This window comes from Schistocerca gregaria, chromosome X (genome assembly GCF_023897955.1).
Source record: "Schistocerca gregaria isolate iqSchGreg1 chromosome X, iqSchGreg1.2, whole genome shotgun sequence".
In the NCBI taxonomy this organism is placed as follows: domain Eukaryota; kingdom Metazoa; phylum Arthropoda; class Insecta; order Orthoptera; family Acrididae; genus Schistocerca; species Schistocerca gregaria.
The window spans coordinates 141,848,854-141,870,807 of record NC_064931.1 but is presented as its reverse complement, the minus strand read 5'-3'; the positions used below and the strand labels follow the sequence as shown (position 1 = coordinate 141,870,807).

Below are 21,954 nucleotides of genomic sequence, written 5' to 3'. Positions count from 1 at the left end.
GTCGTACGATTCAGAGACAAACTGGCATACTGAAATCAACTGTTTTGAGGATTTTGAAGGCACATAAATATCATGTGTATCATGTCACACTGACACAGGCATTAACGCCGAAAGATATGCAAATATGCGTGCATTTCTGCTGATGGGCCTTGGAAATAAGAGGTGACAATGATTTTTTTAGATACGTTATGTTCACCGATGAAGCCACATTCAAAAACAATGGCAAATTAAATCATCATGATTGTCATTATTGGTCCCCTGTCAATCCACACTGGCACGGACCCATTGACAATCAACACAAATGGTTGTTAATGCTCTAGTGTAGAATTTTAAATGGTTACTTGATAGGACCGTATTTTTTTTGACCGAAATGTTACTGAGGAATCTAATTTAAAACTTCTCCATGATGACTTGATGTTGATTTACAAACTAGGCAACAAATGTGGTTCCAACAGGATGGAGCAGCTCCCCATTATGCTAAAAATGTATGGAACATTTTTTAATTTATGGTACCCTGGTTGGTGGATAGGACACGGCGGACCAATTCAATGGCCTCCAAGTTCACCAGATCTAACATCTCCTGATTTTTTTTTTTTTTTTTTTTTTTTTTTTTTTGTTGTGGGGTTATTTGAAAAATATTGTTTATGAAAGACAGCCCACAACCCAAAACGATATGGAACAAAGCATTTGATGAGCGTTTGCAGCCATACCACGGGATGTGCTGCTAAAAACTGTGGACAACTTTTGCAGAGGATCGACTTTATGCATTGGAGGAAATGGGGATAATTTTGAACAATTTCTTCGTGGCTAATCTCATAAATTAAGCACCCCAAATTAGGGAGGTAAGGGGACTCTCAATAATGAAGCACCCCATGGGAACATCATTCTACTATGTCCGTATTGTTGTTCCTGGGTAACGCTAAAAGTAGGATATAGTACATTTTGTACAAAAATAGCTTAATTTGGTGTAACGAAAGAACTGGTGCATGTTTTTTATCGATTTGATGCGTTTTTCTTGGATAATTCTAAATGAATCAGAGTTCTCTTCCAATTTTACTTTTTTTCTCGATTACAGCACCATCTGTCAATACTTTGAAAAAATATTTCAGACAAAACGTGATTACTTTTTTTTATGGAGAATCCAAATCTGCAATAGAAAATGGGTGTTTCCATTTAAGATTCAAAAGCTGGCCCTTGCCCCACCTAAGAGGGTGGTGGCTGGAGGTCACGTGTAGTATCATTTTATGTTCCCCTTTGTGTTTACAAACTTGTCTTACCCACTATTTCCCGATGTATAGTTTTCGAGATAATCTCATCTGAAACTTGACCCTGTATATTACAGTTTGCAGCCCAACCACCTGACCCTTGACCCAGTGCTATGTCAGAGGTGACCTTCATTACACTGACCACTTTCTCTCAAACCTCCAACCAATGGAATATGCACCACATTGGTCACTATGGAAAGCCAACTGCGAGCTTTATCTCCAAAGCAACTTTGAAGCTAGTCAAGGGAATGATTTGGAAACAGTCGTTTAAAATGCTATTGAAAGGATTATACACACTGTGGAAGCAAAGATACTCTATTCTTCAGGCAGTCCACATCAGATAGCCGTGCCACCGTGGTTGGAGTAAAAACTGGAGCTGCTGGAGAGTGTCTAAAGGCACTTCAATGACACAAATGCAATCCTTACACAGAAAATTTACTAGCATTGAGAAGATTTAGAGTGAAGGCATGGTTTCTAATAAAAAGAGAAAGTAGTAGAGTTGGGAACAATATTTATCATCTGTGAGGGCACACACTCAATCGTCCCAGGTATGGACTAAACTCGGCCATATTCACAGCCACTCACTGCCAGCAGCGATACCTGCCTTCTCCCTCAATGGTGACATTCATACAGATAGTTCAGTTATTGCTGACATTTCTAGCGGACACTTCACCGACGCATTCACATGCAGTAATACCATCCTAATTTCCTGACCCAGAAATACGTGGCATAGTGAAATGATTTGTTCTTTTGTGCACAAGACGTAGAATCATATAGTGTTCCATTTAGTGAATGGGGGCTCTGTAGCACTTTTGGAGAGTGAAGAAACACAGTCCTTGGGTCTGATAAAATCCACAATGAAGTGCCTTAGCAACAACACCAGCCTAAAACACATCCTTGGATTTTTAAGTTTTATTTAGCGGAAAGGGGAGTTTACCTCCTAGTGGTGGGAGGGTTTATTATTCCTATCCTGAAATTGAGAAAAGACCATGAAATTCTGACTAATTATTGACCAGTCTTTAATGAATGGGCTGTGTAGATTATTCTGAATAATCGTCATTCGATGATGATGTGATGCATTGAAGTCTGTGGACATCTATCACAATTTCAAAGTGGCCCTGGGCTACTGTGGTCCACAACAGATGAACTGATTTGTCTGAAATAAGCAGTGCATAATGCTTTTGTATGTTGTGAACACCTGATCCCTGTGTTCTTTGACCTATAGAAGGTGTACAATACTGCCTGCTTCCATCACAGCCTGGCTATATTGCATGATTGGGGCTTCTGAGGCTGCTTACCAACTTATATGCAGAATTTCCTATCTCTCAGAAAGTCGTGGGTCCAGAAGGTTCAACTGACTGCAACAATATGTACATAAAACTGGGATCCCTCAGTATCAGTTCTCAATGCAATCCTCTATGCTGTCACAGTTAGAGGTATCATGATTGCAGTGGGGTGGGGGGTCTGTATCACCATTACTGTATGTGGAAATCTGTATTACAGCTCAACAGCATGCGCATCGCTGAGCACCAGTTTAGGAGAAGTCATTGAAGCTTTCAAAGTTTTGGGCCCTTTATTTGACAATTAGTAAACCTGGTTACCACATGATGCCAGTTCAAGACAAACTGCACGAGGAAAGTTAATACACTCAAATTTCTCAGCATCACTTCCTAGGGAAGACAACAGAGTCTTCCTGTGATTCTACAGACCTTTACTTTTATTCTGCCTGGAGTATCGATGTGTTGTGTGCAGGTTGGCGGCACCATCAGTACTGTGCTTGTTAGACCCTGTTTACCATTGTGGAGGCAGCCTCCTGAGGGTCAGATCCCAGCAACTTTTGATTAACTATATAGTCACAGTCTGTCAAATGCCTATCCAACATTGCTACTTGACTCTGTTTCACAACCAACCAGTCAGACTATTTATGAATCGACCAAACATAGGTCACCCAATGGGATACAGTTGGATGCTCTATGCAAGGATTTCCAACTTCCCCAACTTGTCTGTGTTCATAGAGTTCCCTCCCAGCATATCCTGTGGTACATACTCAATCCTATGGTTTAGATGGACCTCTTCTGCAGTCCTGAGGAATGTTCTGACCACACCATTCTCAGGAACTTATTCCGTTTGTTTCTTCATGAGTACGCCAGTTAGATATGCATCTTCACAGATTGATCAAAAGTAGAAATGGTGTTGGTTGTGCTTTTGCACACAGAAGTCACATCAGAAGCATTCCCTGCTAAGTGCATGCATTGTATACACTGCAGAGTTGATCACCATACACACAAAACTCTCACAAAGGACTTAACGGTTGTAGTGACTCGATGAGCTGCATACAAAACATATCACAGTGATCCTCATAAACTTCTTGGGCACTAACAGCCAAGACACCTCCTCAGCTCTGCACACTGAGCCATGTGGGTATTCCAGGAAATGAAGTCACTGATGAATTGGCTAAAGTAGCCACAAGATACAAACTTGAACTTGTAATACTGGTCGCAGATCTAAGATTGCAGCTGTAACATTACTTTTTGAAAACCCAGGATATAGAATTGTAGGAAACCACAACATTAAAGAATCTGAGGGCAACCAAGGGCATGGCAATTTCTCTCCAAGCCTTTCGGAAAGACGCCATCATGCTGTGCCAATAATGTATGTCACACAAGGCTTATCCATGAGTCCCTTTGATGTTAAGAGGACTGTACCCAATGCAGCTGTGGCAGTAATTTCATGATAGCCCATATTTTCACAGGTTGTGCCCAGCTGGCTGATCTGAGACAAGCCACCAACATGTCTGCCTTCGTACCGCAGACACTTACAGATGATGGAATAGTAGTTAGCAAAGTCATATGTTCCCTGAGGGGAAAGTTTATTTTATGAAAAAGTTGAACGCACGTCAACATTTGATGTCTGATAGATGTGCTGTGAACCTCTCACTGTGAAATGTGCTCTTCGTGGATTCAAGTTACTGTCTCCTTCTGCACTGTCAGACATTTCTGAATTTTTATCTATGTATTTTATTTATCTAACTGTTTGAGATAATCAATTCTATAATCCATACCATCTTCATTTTGTCACTTTATTTGTGGTACTAACTATGATGATGATCCTTACTGGTGTATCCTTCAGTGGACAGCCGCCTGGGTTTTATCTCAGTTTTAACCATGTGATTGAAGCTACTGTAACACACATTTTCAACCATGATAATCTCACAAACTGTGAGGCTGATGACTCTCCCTTTCTAGTTTCACATCTTTTTAAGAGAATTTTCAGTGAAATGGGAGTCTGATAAAAAAGATGTTTAGTCCCTTTAAACTCATAATAATGATAGTCATCATCTTAATAGGACGAAGCAATCTGATGAAATATCCTCTTGGAGGTGAAGGTGCGACGGTGATGGGCTATCCTAGCGGATTTTGGAATCATCTTCTCATTGTGGCAGCACAGGAGTGAAGGCTAACAATCTCAATAAATTAGCCTTCTCAGTGGGTATCTTCCCTAGATGTTTAATGCTTCTCCACATTTCCATATAGATATATAATGTAGAAATGTAATGTTGAAGCAGGTGCATGGAATTTAGAAGCAACATACAGTCATATATGGGAATACCGTGAGCACCAACTGGAGTATGTAAGTGTGTACCGGCAGTCGTGGCACTTGTGTGGGCAAGGAGCACCTGGTCAACACCTTACGACATTTTAACCACTTGACTTGGCTGGATGCCACAGAACATTTTATTCAAAATATCATATAGTTTAGTGCTCATTAATGTAACAATAGGGAGTGTTGTAAAGACATGCAGAAGGCCAGTGTTAATGGTTAGAGGTTGGCATTGTTCATTGCATTATGAGACTTTTGCTTCATCTAAAAACTGGCTGTGATCAACAAAATTTTAGTGTCCATTGCAGTTTTAAGGAGTATCATCAAAGTAAATACAAAACAACATGGCTGTTAATGAAAAGGAAGTCTTTGAAAGACCTTGTGTAGGCATGAGCTATGTTAGGATAATTCGTTGGTTTGTGCACTTCTGTAACTTATTCCTGTAGTGAGTCTGAATAGTAAAATCGTGACCACCATAATTCTTGCTTTTCGGGAACTTATCCATTGTAACTTGTGGTGAGATTTTTTGCTGCTCTTCACACTAAAATTATTTTGTATGTGTTGTCCACTGATCTGTCTGTGGTGCCATCAACTTAAAAATGCTGTGCTGTGCTTGTTAGAGTACATATGAGGATCATCATGGCTCACTGAAAGATGCTTAGTATAGTACAACAGCACACGCATATGCGTGCGTGCGCGCGCTCACACACACCAGTATCTATTGTTCTACCTCTTTGTCCTTACATGAAACTTCTTTAATGTTTACTCTACTATTAATATCGTGGGCAGTGTTGTATCTTAAATGACAATGACTGTGTGTGAATACTACTCATGATTTATCCTGTAACTATAATCCCTTACTTTAACTTCATAGTATTTATAAACTTGAACTGTAATTTACTCTTTTCCAATTCACTGAAATTGAATTCAGTTTGTTTGATGAAATTGTGCAGTATTACTACCATTTTTAATAATATGGTTTTATAGTATAGTTTTATGAGCCATTATTATTCTTGTGTATGAGAAATATGTTTCAAGTTACTTTGTTTCTTATTTTACAGAATAAATTGATTCGAAAGCTTTTCAAAGAAGAAGATAATCGCAAATTGACAGTTCCTGCAGCAAAGATAAAAGTGGCAGCAGCAAGACCATCATCAACAATGCCTGCCTCTTCCAAGCAGCACAAGAAAACAGTGAGAAATATCTGTTGGGCTGAAGCAAATAAATATGTAGTTCATAATTCTATAGTTGCCTTGGAGCCACATTAAGTTAGAATGTTAAATCTAATTTATAAATTATAACTGCATTTTTTAATGTTTCTGCACCTTGATTTTTCTTGTGGTATTGATTTAACATCAAACTTTTGTGCAGGTTGGATCACAATTCAGGGATTCATTGAATATGCTGATGTCAACACTAAATGCTACAACTCCACATTATGTAAGATGTATAAAGCCAAATGACAATAAAGTTCCATTTGAATACAATCCAGTGCGGGCTGTTCAGCAGTTGAGAGCCTGTGGTGTTCTGGAAACAATAAGAATTAGTGCTGCTGGTTTTCCATCAAGGTGTTGTAATTGCATAGTCTAATATTTTATTTCCTAATAAATTTAGTATTATTACATTTAATATTGTCCATTGTGTAATGGTCAGAAACTCTGTTGAGAGACATAGCTGTTGGCAAGTGTGATTCTTCTTGTTTGTTTGTTTTTCCTCAAACACAGTGTGCTGTTGTTTGGTGACAGCTGTCTCAAATGATCACTGTCAGAGGTTTCAGAGGATGGTAGTTTATGTGGACATTCTTTAGTGACTGAATATATTTCTTTAGCAACAGTAGTATGACCCAAATACAGACTGAGAACCGGGACACTAGTAGGGCATCTACACAAACATTCAAGCTTGAGGAAGGAAATAAAAGCATTGTTTCTTTTTTCTACATCGACTAACGAGAAGAGGCTAGACCCTGCAACCTAGAAACTTTGATGAACTTTGGTAGGTGGTCACTTAAAAGTCACTCCTGTGAAGGAGTTCAAGATACAGTTTTAGTTTTTCAAAAGAATTTCACTTGAATGGGATCAGTTTGGGACTACAAAGAATTTTAGAACATCTGAAAAATAAGGACATATTCTATATACATACCAAAACTGCAATTTAATAGTTCCATTGTGAACAAGAAAACAGGTCATCAGCTTAAGTTCCAAAGAGCTTCGATGCTACATGTTTGATACTTGTTTACTTTTGTTTACCCTCACCCCCCCCCCCCCCCCCCTTACACACACACACACACACACACACACACACACACACACACACACACACACACACCAAATATAATGCTGTGGATTTCATGTGTGTTCGTAACATTTCCCTTTTTTTTCCTATCTGTTCCATGTGGTCCAAAACTGACAATTCATCATGACTTCTGATATTGTAAATTAGGTTTGTAAAAGTGCTGGTATGTATGTGTGTAAAAAATTTTGAGTGCAAGTTTACTTAAAGTGAACAACAAAATGTGTTCCTAGCATAGTATGTCACAGTTTGGGCTGCATGGTACCAACAGGCTATAGAGCTTATTCTTCGAATGCACATGTTGCTTTATGAAAGAGACCCTTAATGTCTAATCAAAGGTGACCATCAATTCAGTGGGCTCTGGGAACTGTATTTCAGTAGGACAATGCTCATCCACATATTCCAAAACAGATTACACTGTCTGTGCACTACATACCCCACTTTTTCCCTACCTTCCTTATTTGTGTCATAAATTGAAACTATATATTTTGTAAGTCAATGACTTACTTGAGACAATAATCTACTAATTTAAATTTCTTGTCGAAGCAGATACCCGCATATATATAATGTCTAAAATGCATAACACAAATGCTGATTTAATGCAATTTATTTACCAAACAGTTTCAGTCCAGGATCATGTTCATGGCACTGTACAAAAACAAAACAAAATTGCAGTAAAATATTTGCAAGGTCAAAAAATTACAGTGAAAACATTAGTAAGAAGATAACTACATCAAATATGCAATTATGAGACCAGCTTTACATTGCATACATTTTTCAAAATCCAAGGTACATAAATACAGTAAAGCAGAAAAATTCTGAGCACAATTACTGTGTGAAATGCAGGCACTAATCACTACAAATGACACCAGTTCAGCATAGTCAACAACAGAATGATGTATGATCACAATATCATGGTCAAGAACATGGCAGGTTCAAAGATGCTGTCATAGTAAACAAGCTTTACTTTTAAATGTACATTTATATTTAAGATCTAGCCCTGTGTGCCATCAAAAGATGGAAGAAAAGAAAACTACAGTGATAGAAGGTTTTTATGCTACATCATCATCATCATCATCATCATCTTGTAATCTACCATCCCTATGGTTTTCGTGTCATGTGAAGACACATATGGCTTCACCTTTAATATAAATGTGGTTACATCTTCATTGTTTTTGTTGCTTCCTAGATAGATGGTTGATGTTACCTGTGTCAGCATACCTTCTTACTTTACATCTGGAAGACTGCAAATTGCATTTTTAACTTACTATATGATGTGAAGACGTATTTTGCCCAATATTAGTTGTAATACTTGTTGTTACAACTATGTTACACATTTTGTATATTGTTATAACAATTGTGGTTCCTTTATAGTCTATTTTCTTCTTACTTAACACTTTACCTTGTATGCTCTTTAGAGTCTCACCGTATATGAGGATAAATTGGCATACAAGTTGTACCCTTGAGTTTACTTCATTCCTGCCCATGATATTGTGATCATATGTGACTCTGTTGCTGACTATCCTGAATTGGTTTTTGTCTACATTTGGCGATTAGCACCTGCATTTCACACAATTATTGTGTTCAGAATTGTTCTGCTTGACATTAATTGTGTATGTTGGATCAATATATTGTGAAAGAACTCATTACAGCACATGTCACCATCAGATTGATATTGGATGCATGCACAATAATGTTTCATTGATTTGTAAATTTAATCATTTCTGTGTGTCAGTATGTGTCATATGCAGATTACATTTGATAGATTTATTAAGATTATTTCATTGTGTAGAATTTCCACAAGCCATTGTGAATTTCTGGCAAAGATTGGAGAGAAAGTTGTAAATATATTTTGCTACAGAAAAATTATAGATTTGTATGTTGTAAAAATGGCAGGATCAACAAAATAATGAAAGATTGAGGACTGTTATTTTATCAAAACTACTATGGAAGACAGCTGTGATAACAGGGAAGAATACTGAACATTGTACTGTACTGTCCTCAGTCAAATTTGAATTTCTTTGAAGTGAGTGCTGAGTGTGGGCTCTAAGAGCCCAAACAGCTAAACTAGCTTTATTTTCTTAGTTGTTGTCTTAAAATCTGTAATATTTCAATTGCTGTTTGTAAGCATGTTTCCAGGACAGTTTGAACACACTTGTTCATATTAAAGAAAAATTCATATTTGGTGGTTACCGCCCCTTTCATCTTCCTTTTTTATTGCAATAAAAGTCTTTCAGCAGAACACCATAGTAACACTTAGCAAGTGAATTCATTATCAAGCAGTGAGTGAGTGAACTAGGTGGTACAGCTGGAAAAAAAGGGGAGAAGGGAAAAAACCTATAAAAGTTGACCTAGATAAGGCTGAATTATTTTTTGTTTGAATTTTAATAAAAACTTTATTTAATAACTTAATTATAATGAAACTTACATGTATATAATAGTTTGCCAATTTTTATTTGCATGGGTGTTGAAAAACGGCCCGTCCTTCTTGAAGGGCTTTAGCTAAATATACATTCACTTAACACAATGTCACTACTTAAGCATTTGAGCAATACTGCCTTACTATTTTGTGTGGAACAGTATGAAACATGATACATGAAGTGCTACACTACATTTAATGCGCTATGTTCTAGGTTTTTGACATTGGGGACAGTGAAGTTGTTTCTTCTTTCCTGTAACAGGTTCTAGTGGCAAATCTGCAACATAATGTTCCAGCTTGTCATACCTAGAATCATTTTTTGCCATTTTAGATGGTCTTCCTCTCTGCGTAGGAACACGGTAGTTTGATTCCAGAATTGCAGTGATGATTATTCGACGAAATGCCATGTGATCTGATGTACCATCATCCTCCGTGTAGAGCTGCCATGCATTGTGCTCAGCTACATCAGCAAAATGTGTGATTCTGGGGAAGTACCATTTCTTACCCCTGATAGATACTCTGTAGAGTGAAATACGTGGGTCAGCTCTGTTAGTTCCACTCATAAACTAATTGTAGTGATAAATGACTCTTGGTTGTTGACTTACTATCCATCTCTGGATGTGAATATCGCATTACTGGATGAATTGGATATATAGTGTTGAAGGTTTTTGCTATTGTCACAACATTGTTATTATTCTTGAAGCTGAACTGTCCGATTTGAAGTCAAATGTTCCTCTAGGTTTCCTTTTCAAATCTTTTCCCTTCTGTAAACAACAATCTTTACCAATTATGTTGGTTCTTATAGTACCTGTGGCCTGGATATTTCATAGGTGCAACGCATACAGAAGGTGAAATGAAGTAAATAAATTGTCAAAATACTGTCTCTATGGCATCTCTTCCAGCTGGTCGACCTACTCCATAAACAAGATAATTGTGAACATATTTTAATGACAGTGTGCCAGCTCCTTTGTATGGTTCAAGCCATGTCAGATATCCATTACTTGGCCCTCCACAGCAGAACTTAAATCCATATTTTATAGGTTTGCCCCAAATAGATTGTTTTGTCCTATGCCGCCCAAAATATTTCGTCGACTGAATGATTTTGCATACAAGGTGTATGTTCTCTGCATTATTCATTTATCGTGCTTGTAAGGGGATGAATCTGAGAAAATCTGTTCATTGTTGTTGCAAATTTGAATATTTGACATAATTAACTTGAAGTGGTCCATTGATATTGCACTAATAACTAAAATGTTGTGTACATGTGTTGACATCTTCCAATACATGTCTTTCCTTGGCAGGACGATGTAACCACTAAGAAGCAAAATAGCTAAAAAACATGTAATTTCCTCTTCAGAGCAATCTTAAAGTCAGTTCCTCTTCGCTGCATATTGGTTGGTGTATTTCCCCATCTTGCTTATAACATCATTGTCAAAAAGTAGTTCAAAATATTCTAATGGTGACCTCAGTGAGTGTTTTGCAGTACTCCTTTGTGGCCAGACAGTGTTTGTAGATAAGCAGTATCTGCATCATTGGTAAAGATAGATGGAATTGGAATTTCTTTGTTTTTAGACATAGCTGTATAGCAAATTGCAGCTGGAGCTTTCAACTGACTTGTTGGAAGATTATCAATATTTGGTGCTTCTTCATCACCAGAATCTTGATCTGTCAGATCATCTGTAGCATTTGTGGATGGTAGCAAAGCAACATCCAAACCATTTTCAAGAATACCATCATCAGTACTGTCTAGAATTTCAAGAAGTTCATCTAATGTCACCTGTTACTTGTAAATAATTGTGCAGGAAATGTAATTGTTTGCTTATATTAGCAAGACTTTAAATAGTATTTACTCTTACTGCTACAGTTTATCCTATTCAAAAGTGTGGCTTGTATAGCTGTATCTAGTATAGTTCCTTAGAAATAAATTTTTGTAATCTGGTAAAAACTTGCTTTACTAAAAGCTTATTTTGAGGTGGCAACATTACATGGATAACTTAAGTAAACAAAAAGTAATAAATGCAGTTCTGCCTCCTTTGCTCTTAGAAATTTTTCATGGTTAGCCTATCGGCATATGAAATACCAGCATGTTTTGTATATTTTCAGTCAATACTGTTTTGTGGCATGATAGCCATAAGCAGTGTAATAAAAGTCAAGAAAGTATATTACGCAATTCTTGTAACAACAACATTGTATAAAGTTGATAATCAATAATTGTGAAAAAGCTTCGTCATGTGATCCTTGGCCAGTGCAGTTGCTACCTAGTGGTATTTGCGGCTAATAATAGCAGTGAATTTAGGATCATCTATGAAAATTGCTACCACTTTCCAAGAAGTAAAAATAATTTTCAGACTATTGTTCAGTGTGGAGTATTGTGGTCTAGTGCAGAAGTTTACATATGTTTCCCAGCAAACGCGAAGTGTAATATTGGAAACCTCAAAATATTCTAAACAAAACTAAAAAGTACCTTATTAGGAACTCCCATAGTTTATCAGAATATTTTGACTTGGTAGTTTAAATTCCAGTAAACAGCAGTTTTATTGTTAAAAAGGGCGAACTTAAACAGTGTATGGACTGCTGAAGATGTGCTTTGTAAAATTATGTTAATGGTTAGTATGATGTACTAGATGAAAACATCAGGCTAGTAGGTGAGATGAGAGAGTAATGCCTTTTTCCAAAGTAGGCTGTTTTGAACCAGTATGTGTTGCACTAATGCAATCTATAAGTGATTTCCATAATTATTAATTTAAGTAAATTGGCACTACTGATAACAGGGCACACTTTTCAGAGGTGTCCTGGGCTTCCTGACTAAGGGTCTTCTGACCTATGACATTGACATGTTTCTGATTGAAAATATTTAAGCCATGTGTTTTCTAACCATCAAAAGAAGGCAACAGTGTGGGAGGTTCAACAGACTGCTAAATAACATTCTTTCACATTTTATCCAGGATTGGAACTAGCTATGCACAAAGTGCAGAGATTGTATTAATAATTGCAAATATAACATTTGCTGTATCAGCCTGCAACTTATATATCAGAAAGTATAATACATTTGGATGTTTTTGATTATTGAGGAGTTCGGTTTCCTAACCGAAGTTTCAGCAGTATTCATATAATCTGTGAATTTCATGATTCTTTTCTCCACTAGGCATTTCCTCCTTATTACCATCCACACTACAACATGGTTTGGTGGAAGGTGTGCAAATGCAGCAGGTATGCAGTGAAAAAATCAGATTTCTTCTCTGTGTCTGTATTCCTCTGTTAATCCCACTTCTGTTACTTTCCTTGATAGACATTGGTTGAACTGAAAATTGCAATCGGGAAGGAGTGTTTAAGGGAACACTGTATCCATGGCTTTAATTGTAGCCATTTCAATGCCTATCACTGCAGTTTTCAATAACCACCCAGTCATCTTATTTTTCAGTCCAGAACGTCTTTTATGTGTGTTTTGACTATTGTCAGCCAGCAGTAAAACAGGAAATAACTTAGTCTCTTCTTCTACGCTTTCGATGTCAATGTGTATAATGTATATTTGTTCGAATTATTTGAAAAACTGTCAAATGTCCTGTCCATAAGATCAGTTACATTTTCACTCGGAATTTTCTCTCTTCTTAACTGAACACGAGGTTCCTTTTGCCTGGAACAGACCTATTGTCAGTGTTCAGAATACTATTACCGTCATTTGATTTCAAAATGTCTTCTCCCAGTTGAAGGTTTGTGGGTCATCCCCAATGGCTTCCCTTCTTGCTTTACAAAATGCAGTCTCGGAGTTCTCTTTGTGACGAAATGTAAACCTTCATGTTTCATATCCAAAAATTCCACTTTGAAACACTGAAAAACAGGCACTATATTTTCTTTGTGGATTTTTTCCCCTGCACACAATATTCATTTCTTAATCTACACATCTGATTCATTAAATGGGCAAATATGTTGTTGGTTAGCCATGATTCTGCCATTTGCAGTTTTTAGAGGGCCTTGGCTCTTATTCTCTATGGAATTTATGCACAACCAGTTTCTATACTTGTCACATTATCTGTGCACCCAGCAGTGATAACCACCCTTGAGAAGACAAATTTCCCTTTCATTGCTGTAGTTATTTCCATTACTCAAAGTGTATAGAACTCAAGTAGCTTAGGCTACAAAACTATAAAGAAACAAAGACTATCAGAGAGGGCACTGCCTGACTGACTGACAGTGACAACACGTCTACTGCTTGTGCAAGTCTGCAGTGGTTGGAAAACCCATGATGCAAAAACATTCAAAACTTAGTCTGTGAAGTGAGCAGCAATTCGTGAGAAGCCAGAATTTTGTATTGTATGACAGATTTGATTTGTACCATGCAGAAATAAATACTGTGGATTGTTTGAGTTACAAAACTTTTCCATAGTGCCAGACGAAATAATATTCTCATGTAAAACACAATGTGGCTACAGTTACAATAAAAACAAGATTGGGAACTTGGTGCTAATGTAAGAGCATATATTGGTTTCATTTCCTTTTTGGTGGAATTAAAGTTGTGAAGCTATGTTTCTTGTGTACGGATATCTTGTATTATGACAGTGGAAGAGGATGCTTTTGGTACAACTTCTTAATGTACAATAATCACAATTCTCAGTTCATATTTGTAATATGATTACTATTCTTGAACTGTTTAGCAAAGTTAAGAAATAGTATCCCTTCGCACAACTGATTATTGGTAACAAAATAGTTGATTAATGTGGAGAATGACAGAAGGACTGTTGTGCAAATTTTAGGCAAAAACATACTGTCCTTGCTTAAAAACAGTTGTTGAAATAAGTATGTTTAAAGAAAATTATTAATCTACAACAACAGTATTTTGTAATTTGTTTACAATTTTTATTATTGTTGCAGGTGGACGTATGGTGACTTCTTTAACAGATACCGTGTTCTTTGCTTGTATAAAGATATCCAAAGAGATAACCTGAGATTGACCTGTGAAAGAATAGTATCTAAAATTATAAAGGTATAGTGATTATTGACCATTAATTTCTTTTGTTGTTGTTGTTGTTGTTGTTGTTACTTCTACTACTATCACCACTATCATCTCATCACAAGCTTAGTTTTTTGATTAACGAAAGAAAGCAATTTCACTTCACTTTTTATTCATATTTTTAGTTATTCTAGTAAGCTTATAGAATATGTGAATTATATGTAAAGTCTGTAGCAAAACATATATTCTTAGTGGTGTTGGGTATGATTTGTTGTCATGGAAATACATACAAACTAACTCACTCTCTCTACGCTCCCCCTTCCAATTTTTTGCTTCTGCCCTTTTCCTTAAATTCTCCCCAAATTACTACTTTTTCTCATTAGTAGGTCTCCACTCTCTTTTTTTCACTGACAATTACCAATTACGTTTTGTTACCACACCTATTTTATTTATACTCATTCCATAGTGCAAGTCATATTATTAGGCAACTGTAATGCCATAATTGACAGATTTGTCTTAAGTTTAAAATGACATTGCATAAATAAAATTTAACTACAGTGTCATCAAATGGCAAATAATGGTGACTATTGAAATATATGGTTACAATAATTGTAATCTTTTGTAATAACAATTCTATTTTGAGTATTAAAGACAACTTTTTTCCATCATATTCACCCATATTTTCTTCACACTTTCGCCATTGTACTGATAATTTTTAATGCCATTGTTGTAAAATTCATTATAAATTGTCAAGGGACTAATGCTCAAAGTGTTGCATATACTTGTTGTGTGTAGAATACACTAGGGGAGTCCACTGCTGTGATCTGATCTGGTTGTGAGAAAGCAACGCATGAGAGATTACTTTGAATAACTCAAATTTGATATAAAACTAACAGTAGTAGGCAGCATTAATAGTCAGATGGTTTTGGAGGAATGTAGGATGACCTGAATAGGATTGATGTTTAGTGCTGGGAGTGGTAGTTTACCCTTGACATAAATAAATGTAAAGTATTGTAAGTACATAAACATAAAGAACCTTTTTTGTATGACTGAAAAATTGCAGAACAATCACTGGAAGCAGTTACTTCCATAAAATATTTAGGAGTATGTGTACAGACTGATTTGAAGTGGAGCAACCACATAAAATTAATAGTATGTAAGTTGGATGGCAGACAAATTCATTGAGAGAATCCTTAAGAGATGCAGTCCATCAACAAAGGAAGGAGATTATAAAATGCTCGGTCCACCAATACTTGAGTATTGTTAATCAATCTGGGATCTGTACTAGGTAGGTTTGATACAGGAAATAGAGAAGATCAAAAGTAGAGGAGCACACGTAATTCCATGTTCATTTAGAAAGCATTACATAGATGATAAGTTAACTCCAGTGGCAGATGGTGCATGAGAGGTGTTCTGCATCACAGTATAGTCTACCATTAAAGTCTAGAGAGCATACGTTCTTAAAACACTCAGCCAGTACATTGCTTCCGTCTGCATATATCTTGTGAAAAGATGAAGTTAGAGAGATCAGAGCCCACATGGAGGCTTAGTAGCAGTTGTTCTTCCAGCGGACAGTACCCAACAACTGGAACAGGGAAGGGGGAAATGACACTAGTGCACATGTACCCTCCACCACATCCATAAGTGTCTTACGGAGTGTGGATGTAGACACGTCCTTTTCAGTCTTGGCATTGTTACATTGAAATTTAATAGATACTTTGTTTTCCATTAGAGACTTGAAATTAGTGTATGTGTTTATTAGACAATGAATTCAGTTTGAACTCACACTTCTGATTTGATTAAAAAACTGGTTTGATTCATGCTGTCATCATTCTGGAATATTTCTCATGATATTTACTGAATCTTAAATAAAAAACTGTTCCAGGCAAGTACCATTTCTCGTTGTATGCATGACTGTTAATCTTAAACATTTTTGCCACTTAAGATGTGTTTTGTTCATAATTCTCTTCACATTACATTACACTGAAATTCTTTAATTTATTTTTTGACTTTCCATATCACTGTAATAACCATATCAGTCAATATAACTAATTTCATTTACAATTCTTTCTACTTACAATACAACACGTCTCTGTACAAGACCCGCACATGTACTGAACACATACTACTAAAAAACCTAAGAGCTCTGTTTGAATAACCTACATTTTGCCTGCTGAATGTATGTCTCTTCAAAGAACTTGGCAACCTAGTTGATAATATACAAGTAAACCCCGTACTTAATTCGTTTTTGCAAATTGAGGAATTTTTCTAAAATAAAACCATGTCACTGTTCCTGGCAGAGGAATACACAACCCGAGACACACATCCCTATAAACTGTGAGTGGGATCCTATATTTATTCTTAATTCAAAATCAAGGCAGAATACTCTACAAATTCCAGAAACAAAATTATCCACCTTCAGACCAACAAAATATGGCCAGATTTTACTGTTCTACTACATTCATCCATATCTGCTCCTAAAGATATTATGCGTTCACCATTTCTTTTCTCGTAATTTTAGCACATTGTAATAACAATCAAGTCCCTGTCTGAAAGCAAAGTCATCAGTGAAGTGTGACATGTAACAGTGAAGGCACATCTTACAGACACCAACATACAGCCAGAACTGAACTGAACTCTCCTGGGCAGTGTGTGCCATGATCTGTACAGGCATACAGTATTCCAGGATGTGCAAATATTATAAGCATAAGAAGTTTTGAGGACATTCTAGAAATAATAAGCACTAAATAACAAATATTTTCTGGCAATGGGATTTGAACTGGCATGTTACAGCATGCCTGGCAGCAAGGCTAACCACTGCTCCTCGCGGCATGCACAGCTTATGGCACTGTTCGGTTTCAAGAACAACCCACAACCCCCTGCTCTAGAGATTCTCACTGGAGCTGATAACTGCATCCTGGATGTAGATCTTAAGGAGGGTTTTCTCTACAGCAGTCCTGGAGGATCCTTGCGTTCGGTTCATATTGTTAAATCATTCTCACGATTTGAGGATTGAAGTTAGCCCCTCTGATAAAAGATTTGTGATCATTGAATGGGTCTTCAGTTTCCTCGAATGAGAAGCCCCCATTGTCGATTTGCACCTCAGAACTGCAGTAGGGCTTTATACTGAGTGCATAGATGACATCTTTGTATATTTGATGAAGCCTCATAATCCTAAACATAGTATGTAAAGTACAAGAAGAGATGAAGGACAATACAACCCAACAGCCCAAAGTAGTGCATCATTAACTTTTCTGATAGTCCCACTTTCTGCACACGCATAAATATCCACATACTCTACCAGGCTGTCTCTTACCAGCTGGTGCTTAGTGTCGTAGTGCTGCCAGTTCTTATGGGCATCTAGTTGTTTTGTTTTTTGTGTCCTCCTGGTGAATTGTTTCGTGTAGTCATTCTAAGTATCATGTGGTTGACATAGGGAGCATTTTGTCCAGTGTCATTTTGGGCTCGTCACTGTGGAGCAGAAAGAATAGTGTGATACCTTACGGGTTTGCTGTGTTACATGTGAATGTCATGACGGGCAGTATTTTATCCCAGTCTCTCCATTTGACATGAATGTACATTGACAGTGTGTCTGCCAATGTTTAAGTAAGCTTTCTGTAACACCTTCTTCTGTGGGTGATAGGCAGTTGTCATCTTGTGGCTGATGTCACAATGTGAAATTTTCTCTCATACTAGTCTCACCTGGGAAATTTTCTTATCAGAGATCATCACATGGGGTGCTCTATGCATCAAAATGACATCCTCTACAAGGAACATAGCAATTTATGGAGCTTCAGCAATAAGTATAGCTTTGGTGACAGCATAGTGGGAGTAGTAGTTTGTGCAGACTATTATCCACTGGCTCTCATTTATTGAATTTGGGACGCCCCAAGAAGAAGATTCCAGTTTGATGGACTGTCGCTACTACAGACAGAATTGGTATAAGGTGCTCCGGAGCTAATTGAGGCATTGCTGGCATGCCTCACAGTGGCTCATGTAGTCTTTAACACATCAGTAGAGACTTTACCAGTGATACCTATGTCTTATTCTGTGTAGAGATTCACAAATCCCAGGTAACTGGATGTGCTGGAGTATCTAGGAAGTACTTCAAGCTAGCTGGCAGTAGATGATCTGGTATGATGAGCAATCATTTCTGCCATGATCTCTCAGGTTTTCTCGGTGCAGTTGATTAATAGTGTGTTTCTGGGTGTTCTGGTGAGTTGGAAACAACAACTTGGCAGAACACCGAGAAGCACATGATAAATTTCCACCCCATTAGATCATATTACTTGTTATACAATACTGTGTTTATTAATTAGAATTCTCCTTTCCTCAGTTCCTTCTCCTCTAAGGCCTTCATGGTTTTCAGCAGTGCTGTGTCTTTCCTCCATTCAGCAGCAGTATCATTTAAGGCAGTGACGGTGGAGATTTTGTCCACTCTGCCATTTTACGCCAAAGGATTCCTCAAAAGGTAGTTGGCATCCTAGTGTTGGTGTCCGTTTTTGTATACACTGTGATGATGTGTTACCGAAACCTTGGTGCCATAGTTTGTCTTGGACTTGCTGTGTACTCTGGAAACAAGAGCTATCATCACTTTCCCAGAACATTCCTGAATTTGTACTGAAACAGCCCCTATTCAGAAACTGCTAGTGTCAGTGTGAAGTTTTATGTCTAGAACTGGAGAATGTGTTAGCACCTACTTAAGGACAAGGAAGGATCTTCCTTGCACCAAATTTCAGGAAAATTTGGCATCTCCCTACAGTATTCCTTTCTTATAGGGAAGCACCTTCGTACATAAGTCCTTTCATTAATCACTGGTATTACGATGACTGCGCTTATTTTCTCTGCATGTTGATGGACCCAGTCACTGTTAACTAACTGCCCCCCCCCTTGCCCCATCCCCCCTCACACCATCCAGGACTTAATTTCTTAAGCTACAAAGAGGCAATTCTTCAGTTCAGGCAGAGGCCTGCAGTATGAACAAACTTCAACATGAGTGTCAGGGGACATGTGGATAACAAAGAGACAGCGTTCATTTAAGATGTCGGAGCAGGTTAACCATCCATATACTCAAAGGTGGCCGGAGCGTTACATACTCAAAATAGCATAACTTGGAACACTAAGACCATCAGATGTTAGGAAGGTAATCATTTCCTAGTCAACTTTGTCAACCTCAATTTGCCAGTATCCTGTCTGCGTGTCTGTAGTTGAAAAATATGCTGTCCAGTCCCATTAATGTGACAATCTGTCAAAAGCCTGAATAACCACCTTTTGCAGCACGGACTGCTGTGATATGTGCAGGAAGAGAGGCAGTAAGGCTCTGGAAGGTATTGAGAGGGATGTAGAGCCATGCTGACTCAGGTGCCAGGTGCGCTAGGTTTCTAGATTGAGGATCCGTGGCACAACAGCCCAATCAAGTTGGGGCCCATATATTCTTGATTAGGTTTAATGCTAGGGAGTTTGGTGGTTAGAAGCATAAGGTAAACTCATCCTGGTGCTCGTTGAACCACACATGTACACTTGCACTTGTGCGCTATGTGACACGTTGCGTTGTCCTGCTTTTAGATGCCGTTATGCCGAGGAAAAACAAACTGGATGTGGGGATGGATGTGGACCCAAAGGATAAATGTATGCTTCTGTTGATCCAGTGTGCCTTCCTGAATGATGAGATAATGCAGAAAACGCCATGAAAACATTCCCCAGACCATCATGATTCCCCTTCTGGCTGGACTCTTCTGACGATTGTTGCCAGCATAAAACGTGATTCTTCTGGGGAAAACCACCTATTGCCACTTAGTGGATGTACAGTTGCACTATTGGCATGCAGATTCCAGCCTTCATCCTCAATGAACATCAGTCAGCATGGGTGCATGAACCTGGTGCCTACTGTGGAGGTCCATTCGCAACAATGTTGACTAAAAGATCATTGAGGAGACCTGTTGGTAGCCCCTTGGTTCATCTGGGTGGTCAGTTTCTCAACAGTTACGTGAATATTCCTTCGTACACATCTCCGCATCCATTGTTCACCCCCTGTTGTGGATGTCCCATAAGTGCATCATAGTTGCCTTGACACCAGCTTTGAATAGCACTCTTTCACCAGGCACTATATACTTTAACACAGTGGCATGCAGACAGTTTACAAATTTAGCTGTTCTAAGAATGCTTCCACCCTTGGCCAAAAAGCCAATAATGATGCTCTTGTGGACATCAGATAAATTGCCCCATTTCCATATTACAACTACTACTACTACACCATGAAACTTCCTGGCAGACTAAAAATGTGCGCCCGGCCGAGACTTGAACTCGCGACCTTTACCTTTCGCGGGCAAGTGCTCTAGCATCTGTGCTACCGAAGCACGACTCGTGCCCGGTCGTCACAGCTTCAGGACCGGGCATGAGTCGTGCTTGGGTAGCACAGATGGTAGAGCACTTGCCCACGAAAGGCAAAGGTCCCGAGTTAGAGTCTCGGGCGGGCACACAGTTTTAATCTGCCATGAAGTTTCATATCAGCGCACACTTGGGTGCAGAGTGAAAATATCATTCTACTACTACACTGTTTCCACGTCTTCCTGACGTGCTTTATGTACCTTCCGTTGCTAGTGCTGCCACCTGCCATCCATGAGGAGTTATTGCACCTTGACATTGAATATAGGTGCTGGCCACAGTAATGCAACTGGACCGTGAACTTTCCTCCTTTGAAGGGGTCTAGGGTGTGATCAGTGCATGATAGTGGGTAAATCTCCACAAGGACTACAAAAGAGGACTAAGGGCTCTCAGAAGGTTCAATAATGTCATCTTGCAGCCTCTTGTCCACTTCTTCCTGGATTATCAGTCGTTCAGCTGGCAGCACCTTGTAAGAGTTTAGAGTTGGTGGATGACCCCCAGTGCTGATATAGTGTGTTACCATGGGCTACTTGACCTGTTTTTTTTCTCCATTCTCGATTTTGAAAGCACCTGAAAATTGACGCAGTTGACCAGATCATATTGGCAGTTTGATAATTGTTTCCTTCGTTACATTACCTGTAGTGGCAGCAGAGCACAGTTTTTGATGAATGACACTATGCTACCCTTCGTGGACTGGATTGGAAGCCCCTGAGCAACTTCTTGCAATTGACAAAAATTGACAGTTCATCTGAGCATCTCGATTGATGACCAAAACTTGTCTTGCTGATGACACTGGAATAACACTCTTCAATGCCAAACAACCAATCAGGGCAATGTTTGTGAGCCTGCTTGAATAGCTTCATTGATCTGGACCTCAGGCCATCCATGTGTATGATTTCTTGTGATGCTTGCCAGAAGTCCCTAAATTCTACTAAAATGACAAATTTGTAGGGCTGTATTACTGACAGTTATTCTTGCAATACAGGTTAGTCAGCATTTGCAACCATCATCACAGTCGCTTTTGTATCATGGAATATAGTTTTTCCTAG

At 38.2% G+C, this 21,954-nt stretch overlaps 1 protein-coding gene across 2 annotated transcripts in view; it reads left to right on the top strand.

The window, feature by feature from the left end:
• LOC126297616 (unconventional myosin-Va) overlaps positions 1-21,954 on the top strand; it is a 352,002-nt gene that overhangs the window by 270,186 nt on the left and 59,862 nt on the right. For both annotated transcript variants that reach the window (XM_049988630.1, XM_049988629.1), the window contains 3 exons: positions 5,927-6,058; positions 6,237-6,433; positions 14,443-14,554. In XM_049988630.1, the coding sequence (XP_049844587.1) occupies positions 5,927-6,058; positions 6,237-6,433; positions 14,443-14,554 (441 nt within the window). The remainder of the gene's footprint in view (positions 1-5,926; positions 6,059-6,236; positions 6,434-14,442; positions 14,555-21,954) is intronic.